We start from the raw sequence: 24,851 nt of genomic DNA, 5'->3' as shown, positions 1-24,851 counted from the left end.
CTCTTGAAATGATTTCAAGTGCGAAAATGTTCGTCGGCTTTGAAGTTTTTGAACTAATGAAAGATGAATGGCGGAAAATAAAGAACACAAAGAGTTGTTTATGGATGTTCGGAGCAAACCCTCATACGTCACCCCTTCTTTCACAACCGGAAGGATTTCACTAAATTCTTTGAATCAAATATAACTTACTAAACGAGCTAATATTCTGTTGAACAGAACAACCTCTGTTCAACTTACAATATTATTAATAATATTCTCACAGCTAGACAATAGTTTGATTCTTTCTCTCTTGAGCTTGAATGATGTAAGAATTAGTAAGTGCAAGAGTAAGCTTGGTAATCGGTTGATCGAGAGATTCGTCCGTTGTTCTTAAGCATCTATTTGTAGTAGAAGGACACCAGCGGTCGAATCTTCTTCAAGGACACGTGGCAAGCGTCCATTGGAATTCCTCCCATAATATCAGAAATTTGCAGATTCGGAGCAAATGGATCGTGTCCGTACCGAACAGGTAGTGCGCCGAATATCCTCTCTGATATTATCTTGTACTGGACAAACCGTTGGAAGGACGTTTGCGTATGTGGCGTTAGTTCATTGGATACAATTAGCTGACTTGTCAAACTACACATGAGTGAGTGGAGTAGAGTAGCAGACAGCTAGTTGATCGTGGGTAGACGTATGCTAACTTCAAACGGTTGCTGAAGCGAGGCATTAGACATGCTCCATTAGACTGTCAAGTCAAAGGGAGTTAGACACCAACGTCTAACTACGTGTTCCATTAGACCACCACGTCTAACAACGTATCTGTTAGACTTCAACGTCTAACTACGTATCTATTAGACTTCAATGTCTAACTACGTATCACTTCAGACTTGTCTAAAGGAGTTAGAGGCCAATGTCTAACTACGTTTCCCATTAGACTACTACTTCTAATGGAGTTAAACTTCAATGTCTAACTACGTATCTGTTAGACTGCAACGTCTAACTACGTTTCCCATTAGACTACCATGTCTAATGGAGTTAGACTTCAATGTCTAACTTCGCAACACGTCTATTTAGCCTGCTTAGACCACATCTAATTTAGCATAGTCTTATGCTCCTACACAAAATAAATAGAAAACTTAGCTTCCTTCATATTTAAACATCATCAAAATTTAGTTGTTTAATATTTTATAATTTCCGTTTATTTCTAAGTTAATTAATTCTCACTTAATTAACTCTCTACTTATTTTTTCCCAATAATTTCCCCATTTTTGATTATTTAAGTTAAATTATCAAAATCAGATGAGTTCATGATTTAATCCAAAAATTTTCTTTTTCGATGATGCTAAAACCATGCAATCTTAATAAAGCAATATAAACACCCATCAAATAGGATAGAAATCAAAGAAGTTCACCAAAATATTCCAACATAAGTTTTAAAATATGAAAAGCAAATAAAGAGATTTATGGTCATTTCCTTTTCACATTTGGATTAGCTTCGCCTTCTAGAAAAGAGTTTCCCGTTGGGATGTCGTGGAATCGAGTGTTAGCACCTCGGCCGCCTCCACTTCCACCACCTTTGTCGCCTCCACGACCTGGATCTCTCTTTTCTTGTCTGCAACCTTCTTCGTTCTCTTTAGAAGCTTTGCGTTTTGATTTCGATCGGGTTCCTCTAGCAGCTCCACCTCTTGAGATACCACCTCTAGAGCTACCTTCCCTCTTTTTAACATTATCAGCTTCAATAACAACTTTTTTCTTTAGCAGCAACAACCTCATCCACTTCAACAGCTTGAATAGACCTTGCAAAAGAGTCAGCTTACTCCATTCTCTCGGTTTCTACTCTATTCATTGCGTTGGACATTTCCACCATGTGGGCTCACAAGAGATCCATTCCTGATATAACATCTTAATGAACCTCCAGGGTGAGAGTCTTTGATTCAGCATACTGCTTTGATTGTCTATTAAAGAAATTTATCTCAAACTTCGTGTGCATAGAGTTAACGATGTTGACTTCATAAGTATTTATCTTCATAATCTTCTCTAGTTCTTTTTGAGTAGCAAGAATAGAAGACACCTCTTCCTTGCTTAAAATTGAGCCCTTCTCAAGATTGGCCAATCTGGACTGCATATCCAGCATGTTTTGTTGTATGGAGCTCATCGCATCCAACATGAAATTATATAATTTTGCTACTCCAGGAGAAGCTTCTTCTGAAGAATGAGCAGTAGAGGACACAGCTTGAGAGCAAGCTGGAGTAGTACATATCGGGCTTACATGCACATTAACTTGTAAAGAATTCTCTAATTCTTTATCTTTGGAATGAGAAGAGGGAGCCTTGGACGCATCCTTGGACTGCTCTTGATCATTGAGAATGTCATCACATACCTGATGAAAATGTTCTGAAATACATTCAGAATTGAGAGGTAATTCAACAACTTTATCAATAATGTCTACTGGTGTTATGATCGGGGAAGATAGAGGAGGGGGAATTGGACTTTCTTCTGAAGATGAGGATGACGAAGACTCATCTTTATTAGATTGTTCCCCCTCAGCAGAGGGAATCTTCTCAGAATCTGCCTCCTTTAAGGGTTCCGATTTGCTTCTGATTCAGGAGACTTATCAACAATCTTTGCTGATTCTTTTTTAACCACTGAAGATTCTTCTTCAATAATAGGAGGAGGCACCTCGGATGTCTCCTTTTGTTGAATAGGCGTCTGACTATCTTCAACAACAACCTCCTCTTCTTCTAAAATAAATTCTGATTGAACTAAGACCAGAGTCTGTTCAACAATCTGTTGGGCCATTAACCGCTTCTCTTCAAATGATATGTTGGCCAGCTCAATAAGATGGGCAGCAACCTGCTCATCTTCTTCTAAAACAGATTGATCATCTTCAAAGATCTCTATTGGCTCGTCTTCACTAGACAAATCATGAAACAGATTCAACCCGGAAGACTCGGTTCCGTGAACATGTTGAAGGACTATCGAACAATAGTTATTCATAATCAGGTCTAGTCGCTTCAAAGCATTCTACTCTAAAGGAGCATCCTTGTCGAGCGGGTTGAAGTTGGAAATTTTCTTCTCAATCATGGGAAACAGAATTCGTCCCATGATATTGGCCACCTAAAAATCATTTCTTTTGAGGGCTTCAAAGACCTCATCAGTTTTAGCCCATTTCAGATTTTTCTATTCTTTCACAATTTTCATTTCAGAGAACATCTCATCAAATCGAGTGGTTAACCTGTAGTTCACCCAAGTGTCGAAGATATTGATCTTCTCAGCAACCTTCACCTCAACTTCCTCCATCAAAAGGTTCACAATGCAGCTGGCTTCAGAAACCTTTCAGAAACCTTCTCCAAAGTTTCTATAGCAATGCCCTTTCCCTTTTTAGGAACCACAGCTAATTTAGGAGTTAACAAAGGTTCACCGATAGTTATGCTACGAGCGCCTCTAGGTGCTCTCATAATTTCAGGAGGAGACATAATCTTTGACAAGACCCCTTCTGGGAGTTCAGACAAAACACTCTTTCCCTTAACGTCGAGTTTTTGTTCAACAATCTCAATAATGGGTGGCTCAACATTCGACAGAGTAGGAGCCTATTTAGATAATAAAGTAGTAGTAGGAACTGGAGCAATAATCTACTCTGTTTCAGTAACAATCTCGGCATTACTAGTAGCCTTAACAGCTAATGATTCTTCGGGGAGGACATGCGATAAAACCCTGTTAATACATTCACTATTCGGTCTAACTGACTCAACAATCGGCCCTTCAACTTGTTCCATCACAAGAACATCAATAATAGGCATTGAGGCTAGATGAGAGGAAAAAGTTACTTTAGTAGACTTCTTGGATGTCTTAGATGCCTTAGATGCTTTACACGCCTTGGATGCCTTCTTCTGATCAACAGTAGGATCAGATGACTTAGTCGACTTCTTCAACGGGCTGGGGGGATAGAGAAATGGATTGAATATGAATAACATCAAGGGTAGGAAGACCTTGTCTTTCCCTAGAGTCAACTATTCCATAATCCTTCTTCAGAGAACTCTTTTGGCTATTCGTGCTACCCGCAGATTTCATAACATATTTGGCTCTTTTGGCCCCCGTAGACTGAATGTAAGTAGCATGTCGCTTAGACTGAGTGACCGACTAGCCACCTGTTTGTTGGCTGGATGAGCCAGAAACCATATCCTTCGAGAGCTTCATTCTTGCAAAGTGCTCTTCATAGAAAAATTGGTGAATATGTGACTCGAGTTAATAGCCTCACCCTCGCCCATAGATACACCCAAATGCTTCATAAACCATCTGAGTTGGGCTGAGAAACCCACAATCTCCTTGTTTCTTGAGTAAACCAACTGGAATAGATTTGAAAATAACGTAGATGACTAGTTGATTTGCATACCTTTAGAAATGGCCATCATATAGTCGAAACGGTCCTAATTATATAGGCCGAACGAATCTTCCCTACCTTGAAGAGCCTTCGCCACGATATCGTTTAACAGAATGAAATGCAGCTTTAGGACCTTCTTCTTCCCGTCTAGCCTGATTGAAGTGCCATCGTTGGAGAAAGCGATCTGAATTTCCGAGATAGTTTCTGTTGGAAGCGCTAGATTGAAGGTGTGACCCTCTGATGGAAGTTCAAGAAACTCAGCATAGACAGATTCATTGAAAGAAATAATTGTTTCGTTGACCGTCTCCGTAATCGAATCTCCGTCTTTTTTCATCAGCACCAGCTAACTTAATAGTTGGTTCAGCAATTGGTTCCACAACAGGAACAATAGTAGGCACTACGTCCAAAATGGGTTTGGAGGTTACCTTAGGAGACGTCTGACCAACAGGAGTATCATCCATCTGACCAGCAAGCTCGATAGATTGTTTCTCAGTAGATGTCTTAACCAGCACTTCGTTTGGAGGAGAAGGAGGGGCATCAAAGAGAGGAACGACAACAACATGAGTTCCTTTCAATCTAGACTTCTTTGGAACAGAGTCAACCTCAGAGGTTTTCCGACAGAAGCCCTCTTCTAGATGGTTGAGCTAGTAGTTGATTCCTGCATTCTCAATCTTCTTCTCTTTGTTGGAGCCGAACGAGTGATGGTTGTAGGACGTTTGGACAAAGTGGTTGACTAACCACTCGTCTGTTAGACTAATGAGGCACATTTGGTTTCTTTGACCACCTTCATCCTAGAGATGTATTTTGCAATCGTATTGATGTTCATCACTCTGTGGGAGTGAATGTTTGCACCTTTGCCCAAGGGCACCTACAAGTGCTCAAACACCCTACTTAATTGGACCGAGAAGCCATGCTACTTCTTATTTGAATTTGGTAATTCCTTTATCCTTTTTCATTTTTGTCTATCTTTTTATCTTACAAAATATACAAAATTATTAAAAGTCATAAAATTTATTTTATAACTTTTTTCTATTTTATTTATATTTTGTGTATCTTGGATTTTATTTATTTTTTAATTATTTTGGGGTTTAATGGCTACAAGTTTAAAATAATTATTTAATTTTATTGAGCCCTATTTTTAAATAATTTGAGATTAATTGATTCAACATTATCTCAAAATAATCTCAAAAATGATTATTTAATTTGTGTTTAATTATTCTAGATTTATTCATTTAAAATAATTATTTGATTTTGGGAGTCTTTTAAATAAAATATTATTTAAAGACTTACAAATTTATTTAAAACTTGTACCAAATTTTAACATAGTCAATATTAATTTACTTGAAAAGATCAAGCATATCAACAATAAGTAATATTAGACCCCAATAAATTTTTATTTATTTTGATCGGTATATTTGTTGCAAAATTTAGTATTTTAAGATCGACATGGGCGACACGATTGGAACAACTGGCACACTACGATCAGCACTAGCGGCACGATATAGTCTTGCGTCGTAAGTCAGTCATTAAATGTTGTTAGTCTAGGGTTTATTGTGCATTTGTAAGCGTTGTTGGAATTTACCCTCGATTGCAGTTTATCTATGATCATCTCTTAGGGTTTCTGCAATTATCTTGTTCTTTTACTTTGTTTCTTCCATCATGTGGAAGGGGAAGAACAAAAAAAAATTAAAGAAGTAAGGGATCATTCTGGAAGAAATTAAGAATGTTGCAGGAAAAGAGATTGAGAGGATAATTGATGAAGTTATCCAATAAAAGAAGGAGGAAAACAATGTTAAATCAACATATCCTGTAAAAAAATTATGCCGAAAAGTATGCAGAAAAACAGTGCAACAAAGAGGGAGTATGGAATGTTGGTTATAACGAAAGAGCCAACTTGTTTGGTCTTAAAAATTATATTACCAAATTTCTGATGCATACTAAGAAGGGAGAAATCACAATCAGTAAAGAGAAAGTTCAGCAAATAATAGTCCAACTCAATATTCATTATCACTAGAAATGCAATTCACTGAACAAAACAAAATATGAAGAGATAGTTAAATGGCAAGTTGATGCAATGAAAGAGCTGATGAAGGCTCATAAATCAAAGACCTACACTATGAGGAATAATTCAACATGGAAAGTCAATGAAGTATGGAAGAATAAAGTAGAAAAGAAATATGAATATCATTCCTACAAAGGGAAAGTCTACTTGAGGAATATCCAAACAAATGGTACTCAACTCTCCTTTTGAATTCAAACTGCATTCTAAAGTAGAGGAGAAATGTATTAAAAATTGGGAGTTTGTGGTTGTTGGAAACTTCATTGGAAAAAAAAGAGTATCATTCCCAACTAATAAAGAGACTTTAATTAAATAGTGGGGAGAAAAGGGGCTTGACAAAGTTTCTATAAACATACATGACCTTACTTCCTATAGTTCAAAAATGGCTCAAATCTGAAAAAATCCTGGAGAAATGGCATACTTACATATGATCAAATTGCATGACGCTGGAAAAGTGGTCAGAAGAGATGAATCTACAGAGCAGATCAAAGGAAACGACCCAGATTTGGTTCAAGCTCTGGAACATTCCAGCCCACATGTACAATGCTAAAGCAATAAGTCATTTTGTAGATACAATTGGAAAACCATTATATATGGACCCAGTAACTGAAGGAGGAGAATTAGCATTGAAGTGCATCCTAAGAGTGTCCTGACAATGAAAATGGAAGTGGTTGATAGGAAATGAAAACACAATGTCACAGAGATCTCTTATGAATGGGAACCAAAGAGACGTTCTTTCTATAACACTTTTTTCACAATAAATGTGATAAAGAAGAAGAGTAGAAAAATGATAAAAGCCAAGAAGCAGAAAAAAAATGAAACAGATGAGGCTAAACTCAAAGATCAAACAGTTGTAGTAGAAAGTAAGAAAGATTCTGGGAAAAAGGAAAGAAGTGAAGGAAAGAAAGTAAAGAGAATCAAGGTTAAGAAGAAAATAAATTTTTCTATAATGCGAAACATCAGGATAGAAATGGAAGATGAACCTTACGTTGTTGAGGAAACTCAAGAGGAAGACATGCACACAGAATTTCAAAGTTGAAACATAGAATTCTAAAGCCGATAAAGAAGATTCTAAAACCTATGTGGAGTATGAAGCTGAAGCCGAAGATAAGGAAGACAAGAACACATAAATTCAAGTTGAAGATAAGAAAGGTAAAAGTTCTGAAATTTTCAAAAACAATTATTTTTGTCAAATCAAACAAGCTCGTACAAAGAGAGAATTCAAAATGAGAAATAACAATACTCATCATCCTCTTCAATACAATCTTCTTTCAACGTTAGAGAAAGGGGAAGTGAAAGAGGAAGAAGACCTCTAAATGAAAATGGATGGCATAAAAAAAATGCCAGGCTGGAATGATTATGTTTGAATATAGTCTTTTCTATTTGTAATCTCTATTTTTTCTTAGAATGTATAGATTCTATTAATCAATTGTTTTAAGATCTTTTGATTGTCATCTTTAGACATTGCTAGGGTTTATCTAACTTGATTTATGACCCTCCTACTTTTGGGATTTTAATAAAATAATTTTAATTATTTTCTAAAAAAAATATTTTATTGAAATTACTTTTTTTCACAACCAACTAATATTGTCAATGTGATTGGTTTTCATGCAAACACGACTTATATATTTATTTTTTCATTTAAGTATTTTATTCAAGTAAACAAAATTTAAATTTTAAACTCATAAAAAAAGAATTTGATGTAACTCTAGATACTTATGTATTTTAAAATATAAGTTAACATTAAATTAATTTCACAAATCAAAATTAATTTAAAATTAATTGAATTTAAATAAAATACTTCCAATTAAAATATTTTATTTATATATATATATATTGTGCCACCCACGGGAATCAGAATCATTTAGTAAACTTAAAATAAGATAAAATAATATATTTATATAAAAGAACATTTAATTTAAAATTTAAGAGGTGTACAATCATTTAAATTACTCTCTCATGATTTTTTATTCTTAATTATTTTACTTTTTATTTTCTCTCTTACTTTTTGTAAGGGAAAAAATAAAAAATAAAATAATCAAGAATAAAAATTAAAAACTCTATAAAATAATAGACTTAATTTATTAATTTATATATTAATTAATATTTTATTAATTTATAATAAAATACTTAGTTTATAAACAACTTTAAGCTTTCATTTAATTATTGTATATAATGTATGTATTTTATATTAAATGAATGACCCAATTTGAAAGAAATTTTTAATCTTTCACCTTATTATGCTTTTTGTGTTCAATGTATCACAATGGATTCCCCTTCACGAAACGAAGCTATTAAAGCGGCAATCACATTAAACAATTTCTTGTTGAGCTATAAGAAAACAACACCAGAAGTTCTTATCATGCTAAGGAAAATTAGAGACGACATTCAAAGGGAAATTGATTTCAACAAAAAAAAAACAAAAGACAATTGAGTCATTTTTCAAAAAACCTTCATAAATTATTAATTTATATTTTATATTGGATCTAAAGAAATTATCAAAAATGTATTATCTTATAATTTTAGCGAATTATTAATTTAGCACCCTATCCCCGATCGAGTCGGGACCGGCCAAAAATATTATCTTAGAGAGTTTATTAAATAATCGAGTATTAATTTATCGAGTTTCTACTGTAATTTATTATCTCTCATAAACAATTTTCATCAATAATTTCATATAAATATATTTTATTATATATATATAAACAAATTTCAAAAGTATATTTAACCTATAAAGTAATAATAATAACTATTTCTTTATTTTTACATTTTATCTCTCAACATATATATATATATATTATAATTTTTAATTTTTCTAATTATTTTATTTTAATTATATATATATTTTTTATATAAATTATTATATATAAATATATATATTTTCTCATTAATCTATCAAATATATTGTCTTATCAATCATTTTTATATTAATATTTATATAAAATTATAATAAGAATATACTTATATATATAGTCTATTTTTTCTATAATATATATAACACTTAATGTTATTTTGAATATATATATATATATATGGAGAATAAATAAAACTTAGAGGTGGACAAATAGTTAACCATTCATATATATTTAAAATAGTTAAAGATAAAATTAAAAATATTATATATATGTTTTTAACTTACAACCTAACCAAGTAGAACTTTTTTTACTAACTAAGCTAATAAGACATTATATTATAAATTTAACATCAAATTTGATGAATGTCAGACATTCTTAACCATATAAATTCAACTTTTAACTAACTAATATATATATATATATATATATATATATATATAATAATAATAATAATGCTTAATTTGAATTTTCTTGATTTGTCAGATCAAGAGTTGTGGTTAATTTGGATATATATGAAAGTAAATGGATACTTGTTTCGGATCGTGAGTTAACATGTCCATAAACTTATAACGGTTAAAAATAAAATAAAAAATGCTATAAATATGTTTTGAATTTGCAACTTAATAAAATAAGTATTGTAATTAGACTTTATATTTTAAATATAATATCAAATTTGATGAACGTGGAACTTTATTAATAATATAAGTTCAACTTTTTAACTAACTAATATATATATATATATATAATAATGTTTAATTTGAATTTGCTTGATTTGTCGAGCCGAGAACTGTTAATTTGGATATATATGTGAAAGTAAATGGATACTTAGATCGGATCGTGGGTTAACGCGCCCATAAAATTGAAATAGTTAAAAATAAAAATAAAAATCTTATAAGTATGTTTTGAACTTGCAACCTAACAAAACAAATATAACCTTTTAATCATATAAGCTAATAAGACTTTATATTTTTGATTTAATAACAAATTTTATGAACGTGAGATATTCTTAACAATATAAGTTCAATCTTAACAAACTAATATATATATATATATATATATATATATATATATATTAGGATCGAAGACAACAATAGAAGGGGGGTTGAATATTGTTGTTCTATTTTTCACTTAAATGTGATTTTAATCTTGTTAACGATTGAAAATATATTTTTATTCTTAGACAAATCGTAGCAAGCTCTTGAACGATTTCAAGTGCAGAAAATGCTTGTAAGATTTGAAGCGACGGATATAAGAATGAATGAAGCAATGAAAGACAACACAAGATTTTATGAATGTTTGGATATAAAAACTCCTACGTCACCCCTTCTTCTGTTTCCAGAAGGATTCCACTAGAAGATTTTGATTTTTATAGATGCTACACAAACCCACTCAGATCACAGGTATTAATAATTGTCTGTCTGAACTTCTAGATCTCACACCATCTTGTTGAATAGATGACTATCTGTTCAACTTACACAAGTAAATGATTATCGAATGATACAAAAGATTATCGAGTAAATTATCTTGTGTGACTATCGTGTATGTTAACGTCTCTCAACGTATATCGTCTAATGTATGTGTACCGTAGTGACATGCAAAAGAACGAACTAAAATAGCTTAGAACGAACCAAGAAAAGAGAAACTTCACCATTGTTCACTGATGCCTTTTTATATTTGAGGCATGACAACGATCGAATCCATTTTGTCAATACGTGGCAACGATACGTTTGTCATATGCTTGGCGTACGGGTTTTTAGTGTGTAGGAGAATTGAATATTCATTTATCGTTTTGCATGTCAAAGTAGAGAGTTGGTTGTACATTTTATCGTATTACAATTTATAAGTGCTCAGCTACTTGACTTAGCTGATAAGCATTCAGTTGATGTGGAACTCAGCTGATAGCGAGTTCTACTGATGATCAACTCTATTGATGAACTACTCAGTTGTTGATCGGCTCAGCTGCTAGCGAACTCTGCTGATGGCGAGCTCTGTTAATGGAGCAGCTCAACTGATAGCGAGTCTGTTGATGGCAACTCTACTGTTAGCGAGTTTTCAGTTGATGGAAACTCTGTTGATGGAGCAGCTCAGTTGATAGCGAGTCTGTTGATGACAACTTTATTGTTAGGGAGTCTTCAGCTGATGGCAATTCTGTTGTTTAAGAAACTCTACTGCTATCGAACTTTGCTGTTTAAGCAACTCTGTTGTCAGCAAACTCTGTTGTTTGAGCAACTCTACTACCAGCGAACTCTATTATTTGAGCAATTCTGTTGCCAGTGAACTCTACTGTTTGAGCAACTCTACTGCCAGCAAACTCTGTTGTTTGAGCAACTCTGTTGCCAGCAAGTCTGCTAATTTTACCTGCGCATTAACACATTGCTGAATTTAGTTTTATTCATTCATCAAAACCATGTGTGTTCATTTTAATTATCCTAAGTTCATTTTAATCGATTAAAATATTTTTCATAATTCAATTTAGTTTAACGATTTTCTCATTTTTGATGATGTTAAAATAAGTTATGATGCGCAAGGAACTATAGATAAATATATAGATATAGACAATGATAAATATAAATAAGTAAAATATTCATTTCTATCTTTTCCCTTTGTAGCTTGTTTGAGCTTTCTTAAGCTGGCTTTTTTGCCTTGTTATCTTCCCCTTCTTGGTTTCCCCCTCACTGCTTTCCCCTTACTACTATCCCCTTTTTAATATCAGTATCCCTGATCGTTTAAGGAAGTCTGTGATTTCAGCAATCTGCATTCCGATTGTATCGATCTTTGTGGAGAGCTCCTTGTTATGAGTGTTGAGGGAGTTGCTTAATACGCATTTGAGCCTGCTCAATGATTCTTTGATTATTGTAGTCTCTAGATTATCCTTCGTGATCTAATCAAGAAGTTTGTCCTGGGCTGATGCTGTCGAGACAGCTAACACCCGCTCCTTGAGAGATTTCATTTTTCCAAATAGAATGACAATGCTCTGTTGAAGGGGAGCAGGGGAGTCCTGGATAGGGCCGCGAAGATTATACAAACTATTTGGCACCATACCTTGCTCATCAGCTGAGTTGAAGTACTTAGCTGATAGCGCGTAGTATTCAGCTGATACACAACAAACTTTGCCTATCAGCTGAGTGTCATTACTTTGTTGAAATTATAGGTTGTTTACGCATAGCCTCGTCTGATGTATAGTGTCAACAACCGACTCTTTTTTTAACTGAGTTAAAGACAACTGTTTCAATATGCATGGCTTATCAACTGACCATCATATCCCCCTAAGTTTATGCATGATTAATTAATTTAAATCTAAAAGACCTAATATATTTCTAAAGTAAGAAAATTTAGTCTCGAGGAGTGGATTTGTGAAGATATCAACCACATGCTTTTGAGTTACATGGTCTCGAATGAAGTGGTGTCGAATGTCGATATTCTTTGTCCTTGAGCGCAACATCGGATTATATGTGATCGATATGGCACTTGTGTTGTTACAGAAGATTGACAACTCATCTGCATTAATGCCAAAGTCCCTCAACTATTGTTGAATCCACAATAGTTGAGCACAACAGCTGCCAACAATAAGGTACTCTGCTTCTGATGTGGAAGTGGCAATAGACGTCTACTTCTTGTTGAACCATGAAATCAGACGATCACCAAGGAACTGACACGTTCCACTAATGCGTTTCCTGTCAATCTTACATCCTGCATAGTCTGAATCAGAGTAACTAATTAAGCTGAAACTGGAATCCTTTAGACACCACAGTCCAACACATTGAGTTCCCTTAAGATACTTTTAAAATACGTTTAACAGTTATGTAATGAGATTGTTTAGGATTAACCTGAAATCTTCCACCACAGCTTTCATTAAGATAATTCATTTTAATTTGGATTAAATTTAACCTTAATTCACATTTGAATTTAGTGTGAATTTCATTTGAATTAAATTTCACCTTAATTCAAATTTAAATTTGGTGTAAATTTCATTTGGATTAAATTTCATCGATAATTTATATTTGAATTTGTTGTGAATTTTGTTTGGATTAAATTTCATCGCTAATTCACATTTAAATCTAATGCGAATTTCATTTGCCCAAATTCTCATTTTCTTTAATTAATGAATTTAGTTTAATTTCAAGAATTCCCACATTAATGAAAATTAAAAGATTAACCCAGTAAAATGTTCAACAGTTGAATCCTACGTAATTTTGCGACAATATAACATACTCTTTTTTAACCTATCGGTTACCTTTTGAATCAATGTAGAAATGAGCTAGTTGTACGATATAAGGGAGAGAGGCATTTGGATGTAAATTGAATAGTATGTTTATTTAAAAAAAAATGAAAGTAGTACATCACATTTTGGTTGTGAATTGATTTGTAACTAAATGGCCTTATATTATCTACCTATAAATAACCACAATCCAGAAGGAAAAACCAAAATTAACACAATCATAATCTTTTGTAGTGTATTCAAGTATTTAACAACTATTTGGATAAAGGGCCAATTGATGTTCCATTTGGGTAGTAGTTAAAGGTACTAGGAAAGCAATCCAAATTGCTATTTGTTAATTTAGGATACATTGTGTGACTTGTGTCCTCTTTAACTAAAATAAATAAATGATATTTTAAGTGACAATCTAGCATGTGATCCCTAGTCTCTTATACTAAACTCTTGCCATTTGAGATGCTGATAGGTTTTCATTTTCATTTTGGTTATATAATATTAATAATAAAAATATTCAAGATCTAATGAATATGTTTTTTAAAAGTAAAAATAAAATAAAAAATAGTTGGTAGGAAATGACTAAGGTTAAAATGACAATTTTTGGGTGCCGATAAAGAATCATATAAAGTTCCCTTTAAATATTAATTATGCTTTGAAAACACCATGCATAACAATCAATTAAAAAGTAGGATTCAAGTTTTTGAACCTCTTGAGTAACAATTGATGTTCTACGCAAGATCATACTAGATAAGCCAAAATAGAAAGTATCCCACATACATTTTCATCCCAAAACAATTCTTTCTTTCTATTATTGTTTTTTTACAAATATTTAATACTTCTTTTATCAATTAATTTACAGATATTTAAAAGACTATATATAATTGATAATGGAGGTAGTTAGATTGATTTTTTGATATATGTTTGAGTTGATTATAGATAATTTGTGACATATAATGTCATAACTTGAAATAAATTATTGTTTTTTATAAAATTTTCAATATGTTGCGATTAATTCTATTAATCAAATAAGTTGGAACATTTTATAATAATAATAATAATAATAATAATATTAGTTGCAATAGAATAGTTTTTTGAAACCATATTGCAAGAAAAGTACTTTTTTTTTAAGTAAAATGTAAGTATTTAAAAGGTTGTGTTATTTTTAATCATAAAAATAAGTTTAATGTTTAGGCTAGAGCCTACCTAATGTTTAGGCTAGATATTCATTATATGGGAATTCTCACATGAATTCTTTCAACCACCTGTTTCCTTTTATGGCTGTTGTTATGAATTGATTCTCCTGGTATAATAATTATATCTTTTAATTATATATTATTAGGCATTGCACCATTAACATGTATATTTAAAGTAGTTTTTATTGAAATTTAATTTTCAGAAAGAAAAAATGTATGAATATACCGTTACTCAATGATTGAATTAACGAAGTTTTTGTCTAACGTTCAAAATTTGGCATAAATATTTTTTGTATTATTAGAAAATTTATTTTTATTATAAATATGTTAATACAAATTTTAGCATAAAACAATTCTTTTTATATGCTTACATTTATGGAAATCCATAAATAAATTAATAAAAATAGATAAGATATGTATTCCTTTGATTTGTTCTGTTTTAAGAAATTTAAAATATGAAATTTAAATTTGTGTAAATTTGTCCCTGAGTTGGATGGTAATTGTGGGCCTTTGGGAAGTACAGCTGTCAGCAATCCAAATTCAATGTTTGGCAATAAAAAACTTCTTTTTATCAGCTTGATAAAGCCATTATCATAATAACATGTCTCATAAATTTTTGTCAAATAAAATTTTCTTTTTATCAGCTTGACAAGCCATTATCATAATAACATGTCTCATAAATTTTTGTCAAATAAAATTTTCTTTTTATCAGCTTGACAAGCCATTATCATAATAACATGTCTCATAAATTTTTGTCAAATAAAAATTTCTTTTTATCAGCTTGACAAGCCATTATCATAATAACATGTCTCATAAATTTAATTAAAATAAAAGAAAAAATATATATTAAATTAAATTAAATTGGAATCTTGAGTATAAAAATAGTGTAACTTACACACTTGGTTGCAGGAAGAGTTATTTAAATATTACATGTTATTTAAAAAGTAATTATTGAGAATTATTAAATTATCAGTTAATTGTCAAAATAAGGCTTCTTACTAGAAAAATTAGAATTTTATTCATCTTAATTAAAACCTCATAATTTAGAATTGTCTATTCTTACAAATATATACAATTTAATAAAAAAAAATATATATATATATTATAAATTTTTATCACAATTTAAAAGAATAAATATATCAATAAAAAAATTATTTTTTATTTCAAATTCTCATATTTGTGAACATCACCTAACACATTATTATTATTATTATTATTATTATTATTATTATTATTTTACTATGATAATTTTTTTATTATTAAATTAATAGATATTCAATCACTATGACCCACTTAAATAAATATGCATTCATGTATTAGTTGTCCACCATTTTAATTTTCAACCATATATTTATATCATAAATTCATAATTGAATGCGATGGTACAGAAAACACGTCCTCGAGTTATATTTTAATTTGGGAATATATCATATTTACATACGAATTTGGTTTGAGGTGTCAAAATATATATAAACATGTACAGATTTTTTTCTTTTTATACTCATGAAATTCACAAAATGTATTAAATTTATTAAGCACACTCACATACTACTGTAGAGAAGATGTATGATTGAAAAGGAATAATTGTATATATGAATGAGAAATGTACAGGTTATTTATATTACAATTTGTTATATGTAAAGTCTAAATATGTGGAGCAATTAGTTGTGCAATCACTAAGATTATGGAGGAATATATTGTGACTTGACTGCATTTTTGACTTGCAGATTTTGTGGAGCAATTAGCTATGCAATCACTAAGATTATGGAGGAATATATTGTGACTTGATTGCATCTTTGACTTGCAGATTTTGTGGAGTAAGATTGTTTGGTTCCTTAACATTCCCCCTCAAGATGGACCTTCCATTGAAGAGGCCAATCTTGGATAATAGGAACTCAAAACGCGGGCGAGGGAGAGGTTTGGTGAGGCCGTCGGCGAGCTGATCATGTCCACTAATGTGTTGTACCCGAAGTGTTCCAGCTTGGACTTGTTCACGAACAAAATGAAAGGCGAGAGCAACATGCTTCATTCGAGAGTGAAAAATCGGATTGACGGAGTAATTTGTAGCACTTAAGTTATCACAATATATAACAGGTGTAGAAGGTAAGTGGATGTCGAGTTCTTGTAGAAGGGATTTTATCCAATTGAGTTCGGAAGTGGTGTCAGCAATGGCACGAAATTCAGCTTCGGTTGAGGATCGGGTTATCGTTTTTTGTTTGCGAGATGTCCAGGAGATAGCATTTTTGCCGAGATATATGATATAACCTGTAGTGGATATGAAGTTATCAACATCGCTTGCCCAATCCGCGTCACTAAAAGCATGTAGTGATGACGGAGTATTGCGATGTAATTGCAAACCAAGGTGAGAAGTCCCGTGAAGGTAGCGGAGGAGCTTCTTGAGAGTTGTCCAGTGAGCTTCTTGCGGGTGTTGCATGAGCTGGGCTAACTTGTTGACAGAGTAAGCAATTTCAGGACGTGTGAGGTATAAGTATTGAAGGCTTCCAACAGCAGAACGATAAGTAGTAGGATCACATGGAGGTGTGGAGGTATTTTATAGCAGTTGAGGGTGAGCAAGCATAGGGGTAGTTGATGGTTTGCAGTCAAGCATGTCATGACGTTGAAGGAGGTCGTGTATGTACTTTCTTTGGGAGAGAAGGAGACCAGAAGTGTTGAGTTGTACTTCCACCCCTATGAAGAAGGAAAGTTGCCTCAAGTTCTTGAGAGAAAAGCGTTTGGCAAAGTTGGAAATAAAGACCGAGACAAAATCAGGTGAAGGACCAGTTACGATAACGTCATCGATATAAACAAGTGCATATAGGAGATCGCCATTTTTTTTGTAAATGAAGAGAGAGGGGTCAGCGAGAGATGCTGTAAAACTGAATTGTAGTAGATAGGAGGTGAGGGCTGTAAACCATGCGCGTGGAGCCTGTTTTAACCCGTATATGGCTTTGTTTAAACGACACACGTAAGAAGGGTTGTTAGCGTCGATGAAGTCGGATGGTTGCTGCATGAAGACTGTCTCTTGGAGATCACTTTGGAGAAAGGCGTTGTTGATGTCGAGTTGGCGTAATGTCCAGTTGTGTTGGAGAGCAATTGAGAGGGTGAGTCGAATCGTGACTAGTTTGATAACCGGACTGAAGGTGGCAGAGTAGTCAAGACCAGCTTGTTGATGAAAACCTTTTGTGACAAGCCGAGCTTTGTATTTGTGAATCGTGTTATCAGGATTATATTTGATTCTGAAGACCCATTTACAACCAATGACATTTCGAGCTTCACTAGGTGGTGCGAGAGTCCATGTATTGTGTTTCCGTAGAGCATTGTATTCAGCAAGCATAGCATCACGCCAATGAGGGATGGAGAGTTCTTGTTTGGGGGTGGTTGGTAGTGACGTGGGTGAAGAGATAGTGGTAAGTTGGGCATACTTTGGGTTAGGTTTGGTTATGTTGTTTGTGAGACGAGTTACAGGACGAGGGAGAATGGGCGGAGGGGGGGTGGATGTGGTGGCGTAGGAGGTGTGTTTTGTGGGGGTGTGGCAGTGGTGGACGGTGTTGTAGGGTTATGTGATGGATGTTGTGGCGTAGGAGGTGTGTTCTGTGGGGGTGTGGCAGTGGTGGATGGTGTTGTAGGGTTATGTGATGAAATAGGTATGAGAGGAGTGGGAAACCATTCGTGAGGGGAGGGTTGTGATAAGATTTAGGCACAGAAAAGCGCTTTGAGTTAGGGAACGACCAAGATAAATGCATGGTTGAGATCGAGGATCTAGTTTATTGGAAGTATAAGGTCGTAGTAATGGGTAGCATAGACAGCCAAAGGAGTGTAATTGGGAGTGGATAAGTTTGACATTTAGGAGTCGATAGTAGGGAGAGTCATTTTGTAAGGTTGGTGTAGGTAATCGATTTATGAGATACACAGCGGTGGAGAATGCATGTGTCTAGTAAGTGATAGGTAGATTGGCATGAGATAGGAGAGAGAGACCAGTTTCGACAATGTGACGATGACGGCGTTCTGCATAGCCGTTGTGTTCTGGTGAGGACTGTCGGTTGTTGTCTTTAGAGTATTGGGGTCGGGAGTAATTGTTTGGGACGGAGAAAGCGTTTGATGACATTGTAGGATCTAGAGCTCTGATACCATGTAGAGAAGATGTATGATTGAAAATGAATAATTGTATATATGAATGAGAAATGTACAGGTTATTTATATTACAATTTGTTATATGTAAAGTCTAAATATGTGGAGCAATTAGTTGTGCAATCACTAAGATTATGAAGGAATATATTGTGACTTGATTGCATCTTTGACTTGCAGATTTTGTGGAGCAATTAGCTGTGCAATCACTAAGATTATGGAGGATTATATTGTGACTTGATTACATCTTTGACTTGCAGATTTTGTGAAGTAAAATTGTCTGGTTCCTTAACAACTACTTGTTTTATTAATTTATTTTAATTATATATATTTCATTCAAATATTTCATTCTCTCATCATCACTTGTATAATCTTTTCCACCCTTTAACCCAATATCATTTAACTTTTCACAAGCTCTCTCGATTATCTTCAACATTTCACTTTCCTATATTATTTTTAATTTTTTCTTTTTCGTCTCTTTATTATCTTTCCATCCAGTTTACACTATATGTGAAAATTCTTTAAAGGGTCATCAGAGTCGCACAACAAAAGTAATTTATTATTTTACTTTTATTTATTTTTACTGTATCCGGTTCCTTAATATATTTTCATTTGATCTTGTGAAATTCCTCCACCACTACTTTATTTGTTTTGTATTCTATCCAACTAATAAATATCAATAATAATTACTATATGAGAAACAAAACTTTATTAACAATAAATATATATATAACCAGAGCCGACCATAGAGCCGACCATGGGGTAAGCTCGGAAAGCCCCTCGGGCTAGGGCAGTCCACTCCCCAGGTCAGCCCATTTGTTGAAAATATTAAGATATTTACTAAAATTTATTGTAATTTTAAATTTAAAATGTGTAGCTCAGTGGTTCCACATACAAATTTAAATTTTATATGGTTATGGATTTAAACCTCACCAAAAACAAATTTTTAAACTTGACCTAGGTTAACAAAAAAAAAATATATCGATTTTTTTTCTACTGGGCCAGCTCTGTATATAACACAGTAAAAAATACTAATTAGTAATTTTTAAGTAATAAAAATTAATTATAAGACTATATATGAAAATAAAAATTACTTATATTATATATATGGAAATAAAATCACTTATAATATATATATTTTTAAAAGAGATATTTCACAATTAAATTGATTATTTTAGGGGAATTTATCTATTAATGCATATTATATTACCACTATATATTTTATATTCTCAAATTTTAAAATTTAATTAATCATACAAAAAAATAATAATACAGGTTAATGACTGTTCTACTAATTCTAATCCTCATTCTGTTTCTTAACACAACAAAAATCAATTAACTAATTCAGAGCTGAAAAGAAGAGATATGGAAAAGGAAAAATTAAAAATAATAGAGAAAAATGAAATGTTGAAGATAACATAGAGAGTTTGTGAAAAGTTAAATGATATATATTTGGGAAAAAAAAATTAAATGAAGAAGTGAAGCAGGACTGGTTTTTGAGTCGGCTTCATACAAATTTAAATTTTGGTTTTTATTTTTATTTTAATAATATAAAATGAGATATAATTAAATGATTAATATATTATAATACAAAAATAAGACTTAAAAAAAAATTATATATATATATATTGTATAATATATATTTAATATTAAAAAATAAAAAAATAAAATTAATAATATAATAATATTAAATATTAAAAAAATGAACTGTCTTATCTTAGGGCCTACTTTACTTAGTGAAGAGTGAGAAATGAGGGATGAGAGATGGATAAGATATGTTTGAATTAAATATTGTATAAATGTATAATTAAAATAAATTAATAATAAATATAGACGTGTAATTCTTTTTTAAATAAATTAGGTAAATATGATATTTTTCCTATTTTAATTTATAATGTCTAAAATTGAAATTAATGTCATTACTATTTTTCTATTTAAATAAATTCATAATTTCAAATTTCTATTATCATTAATTCATAAAATCTGAAACCTACTATAAATCAAACACATCATTCTGTATCTTAATATCTTGAAATGTCTTTCTTTATCTTCACATTGACAAGTCTTAGAACATGTTTGATTGATTTTGTTTTTAACTATTATACAAACTACAACTACCCCCAATCTAAAGCCTATAAATATATATATAAAGAGATTAGATTTCAATATCTAGTGAGAGAAAATATAAAATATGGATCTCATTACGTGTAGATACTTCAACCATAGTTCATTTGGAGAATCTTCAGCAAAAGCAAATCTTAAATGTCATCAATTTGATGATTGGTCCCCCAGCTTCAATATCAAGTAAGTAATGAATCTCATAATCTCTATAATGAATGTTGGTTGTAATTGACATCTTTTTCTAACCAAAAGTAATTTGGTCATGTCATTATTTTTACATAATTTGTTAGAAAACTTTCTAAGTAAGGTAAATTATAGGGCTCGGATGGACATAGGTAAATCTCTCGGGGTGGGTATAACCCATTCAATGCCACTTCCAACCCATAAGAAAGAAATCTTCAAATCTATGGAGAGTTGGGCTAAGACCAATGTCCTAACCCTCCTCAAACCGGTTGAAACATCTTGGCAACCGCAAGACCTCTTGCCCCATCCTTCGTCGGATGATTTCCTAGCTCAAGTCCATGATCTTAGACAGATGGCTCGAGAGATTCCAGATGACTATTTCGTGGTTTTGGTCGGCGATATGATCACCGAAGAGGCGCTCCCCACTTACCAATCCATGCTCAATGGCTATGAAGGTATACGCGATGACACCGGTTCTAGTCAAAACTCATGGGCTGTCTGGATTAGGGCATGGTCAGCTGAGGAGAACCGACATGGAGATCTTCTCCACAAGTATCTTTACCTCTCCGGTCGTGTCGATATGAAGAGTGTAGAGAAGACTGTTCAGTATCTTATCGGCTCTGGAATGGTAAGTATGACTTATACATTTTTCACATAGTTAGGTAGCTCAAATGAAACTTGTTTAACTCTAGGAAATGACGTTGTGATAACTAACTATAGGAAACTTGTTTAACCCAAATGACATATTGTGATAACCAACTATAGAGAAAAAAAAAACAAAAAAAAAAAAACAATGGGTAATGGCCAACAATTTAATTAAGCTAATTAATTAATCTTATTTTTATTATTAATGATGTCATATAGGATATCCAAACGGAGAACAATCCTTACTTAGGATTTATTTACACATCATTCCAAGAAAGGGCCACCTTCATATCTCATTCAAACACAGCAAAGTTAGCTCATGGGTATGGTGATACAAAGCTAGCTAAAATATGCGGTTTCATATCGTCAGACGAGAAGCGACACGAAACCGCATACACGAAGATTGTGGGAAAGTTGTTCGAGATTGATCCAGACGAAACAATCTTGGCTTTCGCTGCCATGATGAAGAAGAAAATCACGATGCCTGCTCATTTGATGTACGATGGACACGACCAAGAACTTTTTAACCACTTTTCGGCTGTGGCTCAACGATTAGGTGTGTACACGGCAAAGGACTATGCTGATATAGTGGAGTTTTTGGTGAAGAAATGGGAGGTGGAGAAGCTTTGTGGGCTTTCTAGTGAAGGAAGGGAAGCTCAAGAATTTGTTTGTGGGTTAGGGCCAAGGTTTAGAAGGTTAGCTGAAAGAGCAGAATCCAGATCCAAATCAAGATCGAGAGCTACAATAACCTTTCCTTTTAGTTGGATATTCAAAAGGGAAGTAGAGGTTTGAGGGTAATTAATAGAATTTTTATCATATTTCCATGTTTTCAGTTTATTTTTATTTTCGTAAAGTACACACCTTTATATATCCTTTCTGTTTAATTTTCTAAAATATCAAAGTTTTTATACTTTCTACTTGCATGTAAGCATATTGCTATCATCTCCTTATTCTTGTAATGAGTCAAACAAAAGAAGTTATTACAAATTATTCTTACTTTTATAAATTTAATTATATTTAAATATTTTTTTTATTTACAGTATGTACATAAAATTATTTGAACCATATCAAATTAAAATTTTAAAATAAATTAAAATTTCAATTAAATATTATGTGTTAATTACATAAAGATTAAAGTATTACTAAATAAAAAATAAAATAAAATACATTACTAAACAGTAAACATTAGTTAGCATCTTAATTACATCTTTCTGGCATTTGTATGCCCTAATTTTAATAATCAATATCTCTTAAATTGCATATAATATTGTAATTTCATTGAAAATAAAAGAATTGATCATTTTTTACAAATAAAAATAATTGTTAATGATAAATTGTAAAATACAATAAATTCGAAAGAATAAAAATTAAAAAATATAACCTTATTTTGAGTTTTGTTTAAATTCTCAATTATATGAAAGTTATTTAAAGAAAATAGTGTTACTATGCTGTTAATAATTTGAATTGGACTAAAAAGTATATAATTAATTAAAATATTGATTATTTAGTTCTTTAGTTCCTAAAAAAAAGTAAGGATTTGTTGGAGTATTTTTAACTTTCTTTCTAGAATTACTTTTTTTTATGAAGATATCTCCAATGCACTTAATATTCCTTAGAAAAATGGTTCTTGGTTAGTAGGTGTGGTAATGCGGTCTACTTGGTAGACGGACTACCTTAGGTGCGTATTCAGGGTAAAGCGAAACAGAATATCGTGAGAGGATCAGGAGAAGTCAAATGGTCAAATCAGACATGGGTCTTCAATTAGCTTTCTTAGCAAACCTTAAAGGCGTCTCTCGCATTTGTGTCCGGGGAGGCTATGCGTTATACCATGAATGTTATTGGTGGTACATGGAGGATTTTAGAAAAGGGTCGGTCATCGACTAGACTTCGTGTTAACAATCAAAGGAATGAGATGTCTCTAGTTAATACACAACATATGCATCAAACTAGGCTCAGAACGGTCCAACTAGATCCTCGTAAGGTTGGAGCTCAAACCTATGAGTGGTAGGTACTAGGAAATAGTCTATTTGGGTTGATAGGACAAAGGCAGTTCATATCAGATCTAAATCTTTTGAATTTCACACGTTAGAGGCGTGTCTTGGAGTTGTGGTTATATCGAAAATTAAGGATGAAAAAAAGAGTGATTGGGATTGATTTGATTCAATTAAAGTTGTTACGTTGGGCCCTTTAGACGTCGACGTGGAATCGAGGGCGTCTTGGGATCAGACCTAATGAGAGCATCTTTTGGTATGGATTCATTCTCGTGGAAGATATGTTACTCTATGGAAAGAATTTTAAACAATATTTATTATGACAATTGATAAGTGTATTATACCTTTAGTCGATGAAGGAATTCGACGACTCATTGATGGTCGGTCAGTTAATATTGAAAATATACATTGTTGCGACTAAACACAACATAAGAACTCACGTATATAGAGAGGGTACATGGATTCGATTGTTTGTATCGGAGGCGTCGTTTTCTTTTGGACTAACGCAAGAGTTAGTGATTACACCATTTTATGTTGATCAAATTCGTATGGCTAGCCTTGCTGATGTTGAAAGACTAGTTGTTGAGATGACAAATTTGGAGGGATTTAATATGGTCGGGAGGGAGGTTGAGTAGGACGAGGATGGATTAAATGAGTCAATAGTTTCTCATAAGGCTAAGATGGAACATCTGTCTTCACACACCTCGGATTGCGATAATTTCTCAAATGTCAAAAATATGGAGAATAGGCAGGAGGTGCATGTTATATCAAGAGATGAGTTCATTAACTCCTTGTCCTATTTCAGATTTGTTTTCTAAGAAAGAAACAATTGACGAGGTAGAAAATAAATTATGGTCTCTTGTAAAATATATAATCCAAGCCAATCCTATTAGAACATTTTATCGTGAGATTAATGTTCTTGAATCACCAGTTTTCATTTATGATGTGCCCAATGAGGAAATGGTAATTTTTGAGCTAGATTATGATGTCAACGAGAATATCCAAGTAGAATTCTCGACATATTATGACGATGGAAAAAAAATAAATACCCCATGAAGAAGGTTCTTGAATTAGAGATTGAAGTGTGGCCTGTGTGCACGAGA

At 32.5% G+C, this 24,851-nt stretch overlaps 1 protein-coding gene across 1 annotated transcript; it reads left to right on the top strand.

Moving 5' to 3' along the window:
• The first annotated feature begins 20,975 nt into the window (after positions 1-20,975).
• On the top strand, positions 20,976-22,761 carry LOC124922510 (stearoyl-[acyl-carrier-protein] 9-desaturase, chloroplastic-like). Its single transcript, XM_047463241.1, has 3 exons — positions 20,976-21,112; positions 21,248-21,740; positions 21,977-22,761. Exons 1-3 carry the CDS (start codon positions 21,000-21,002, stop codon positions 22,547-22,549), a joined length of 1,179 nt encoding a protein of 392 aa, XP_047319197.1. The 5' UTR covers positions 20,976-20,999; the 3' UTR covers positions 22,550-22,761.
• Positions 22,762-24,851: the final 2,090 nt, after the last annotated feature.

This window comes from Impatiens glandulifera, chromosome 1 (genome assembly GCF_907164915.1).
Source record: "Impatiens glandulifera chromosome 1, dImpGla2.1, whole genome shotgun sequence".
Lineage (NCBI taxonomy): Eukaryota > Viridiplantae > Streptophyta > Magnoliopsida > Ericales > Balsaminaceae > Impatiens > Impatiens glandulifera.
Note: the sequence above shows the minus strand (reverse complement) of the source record. Positions and strands in the feature narration are given on the sequence as shown.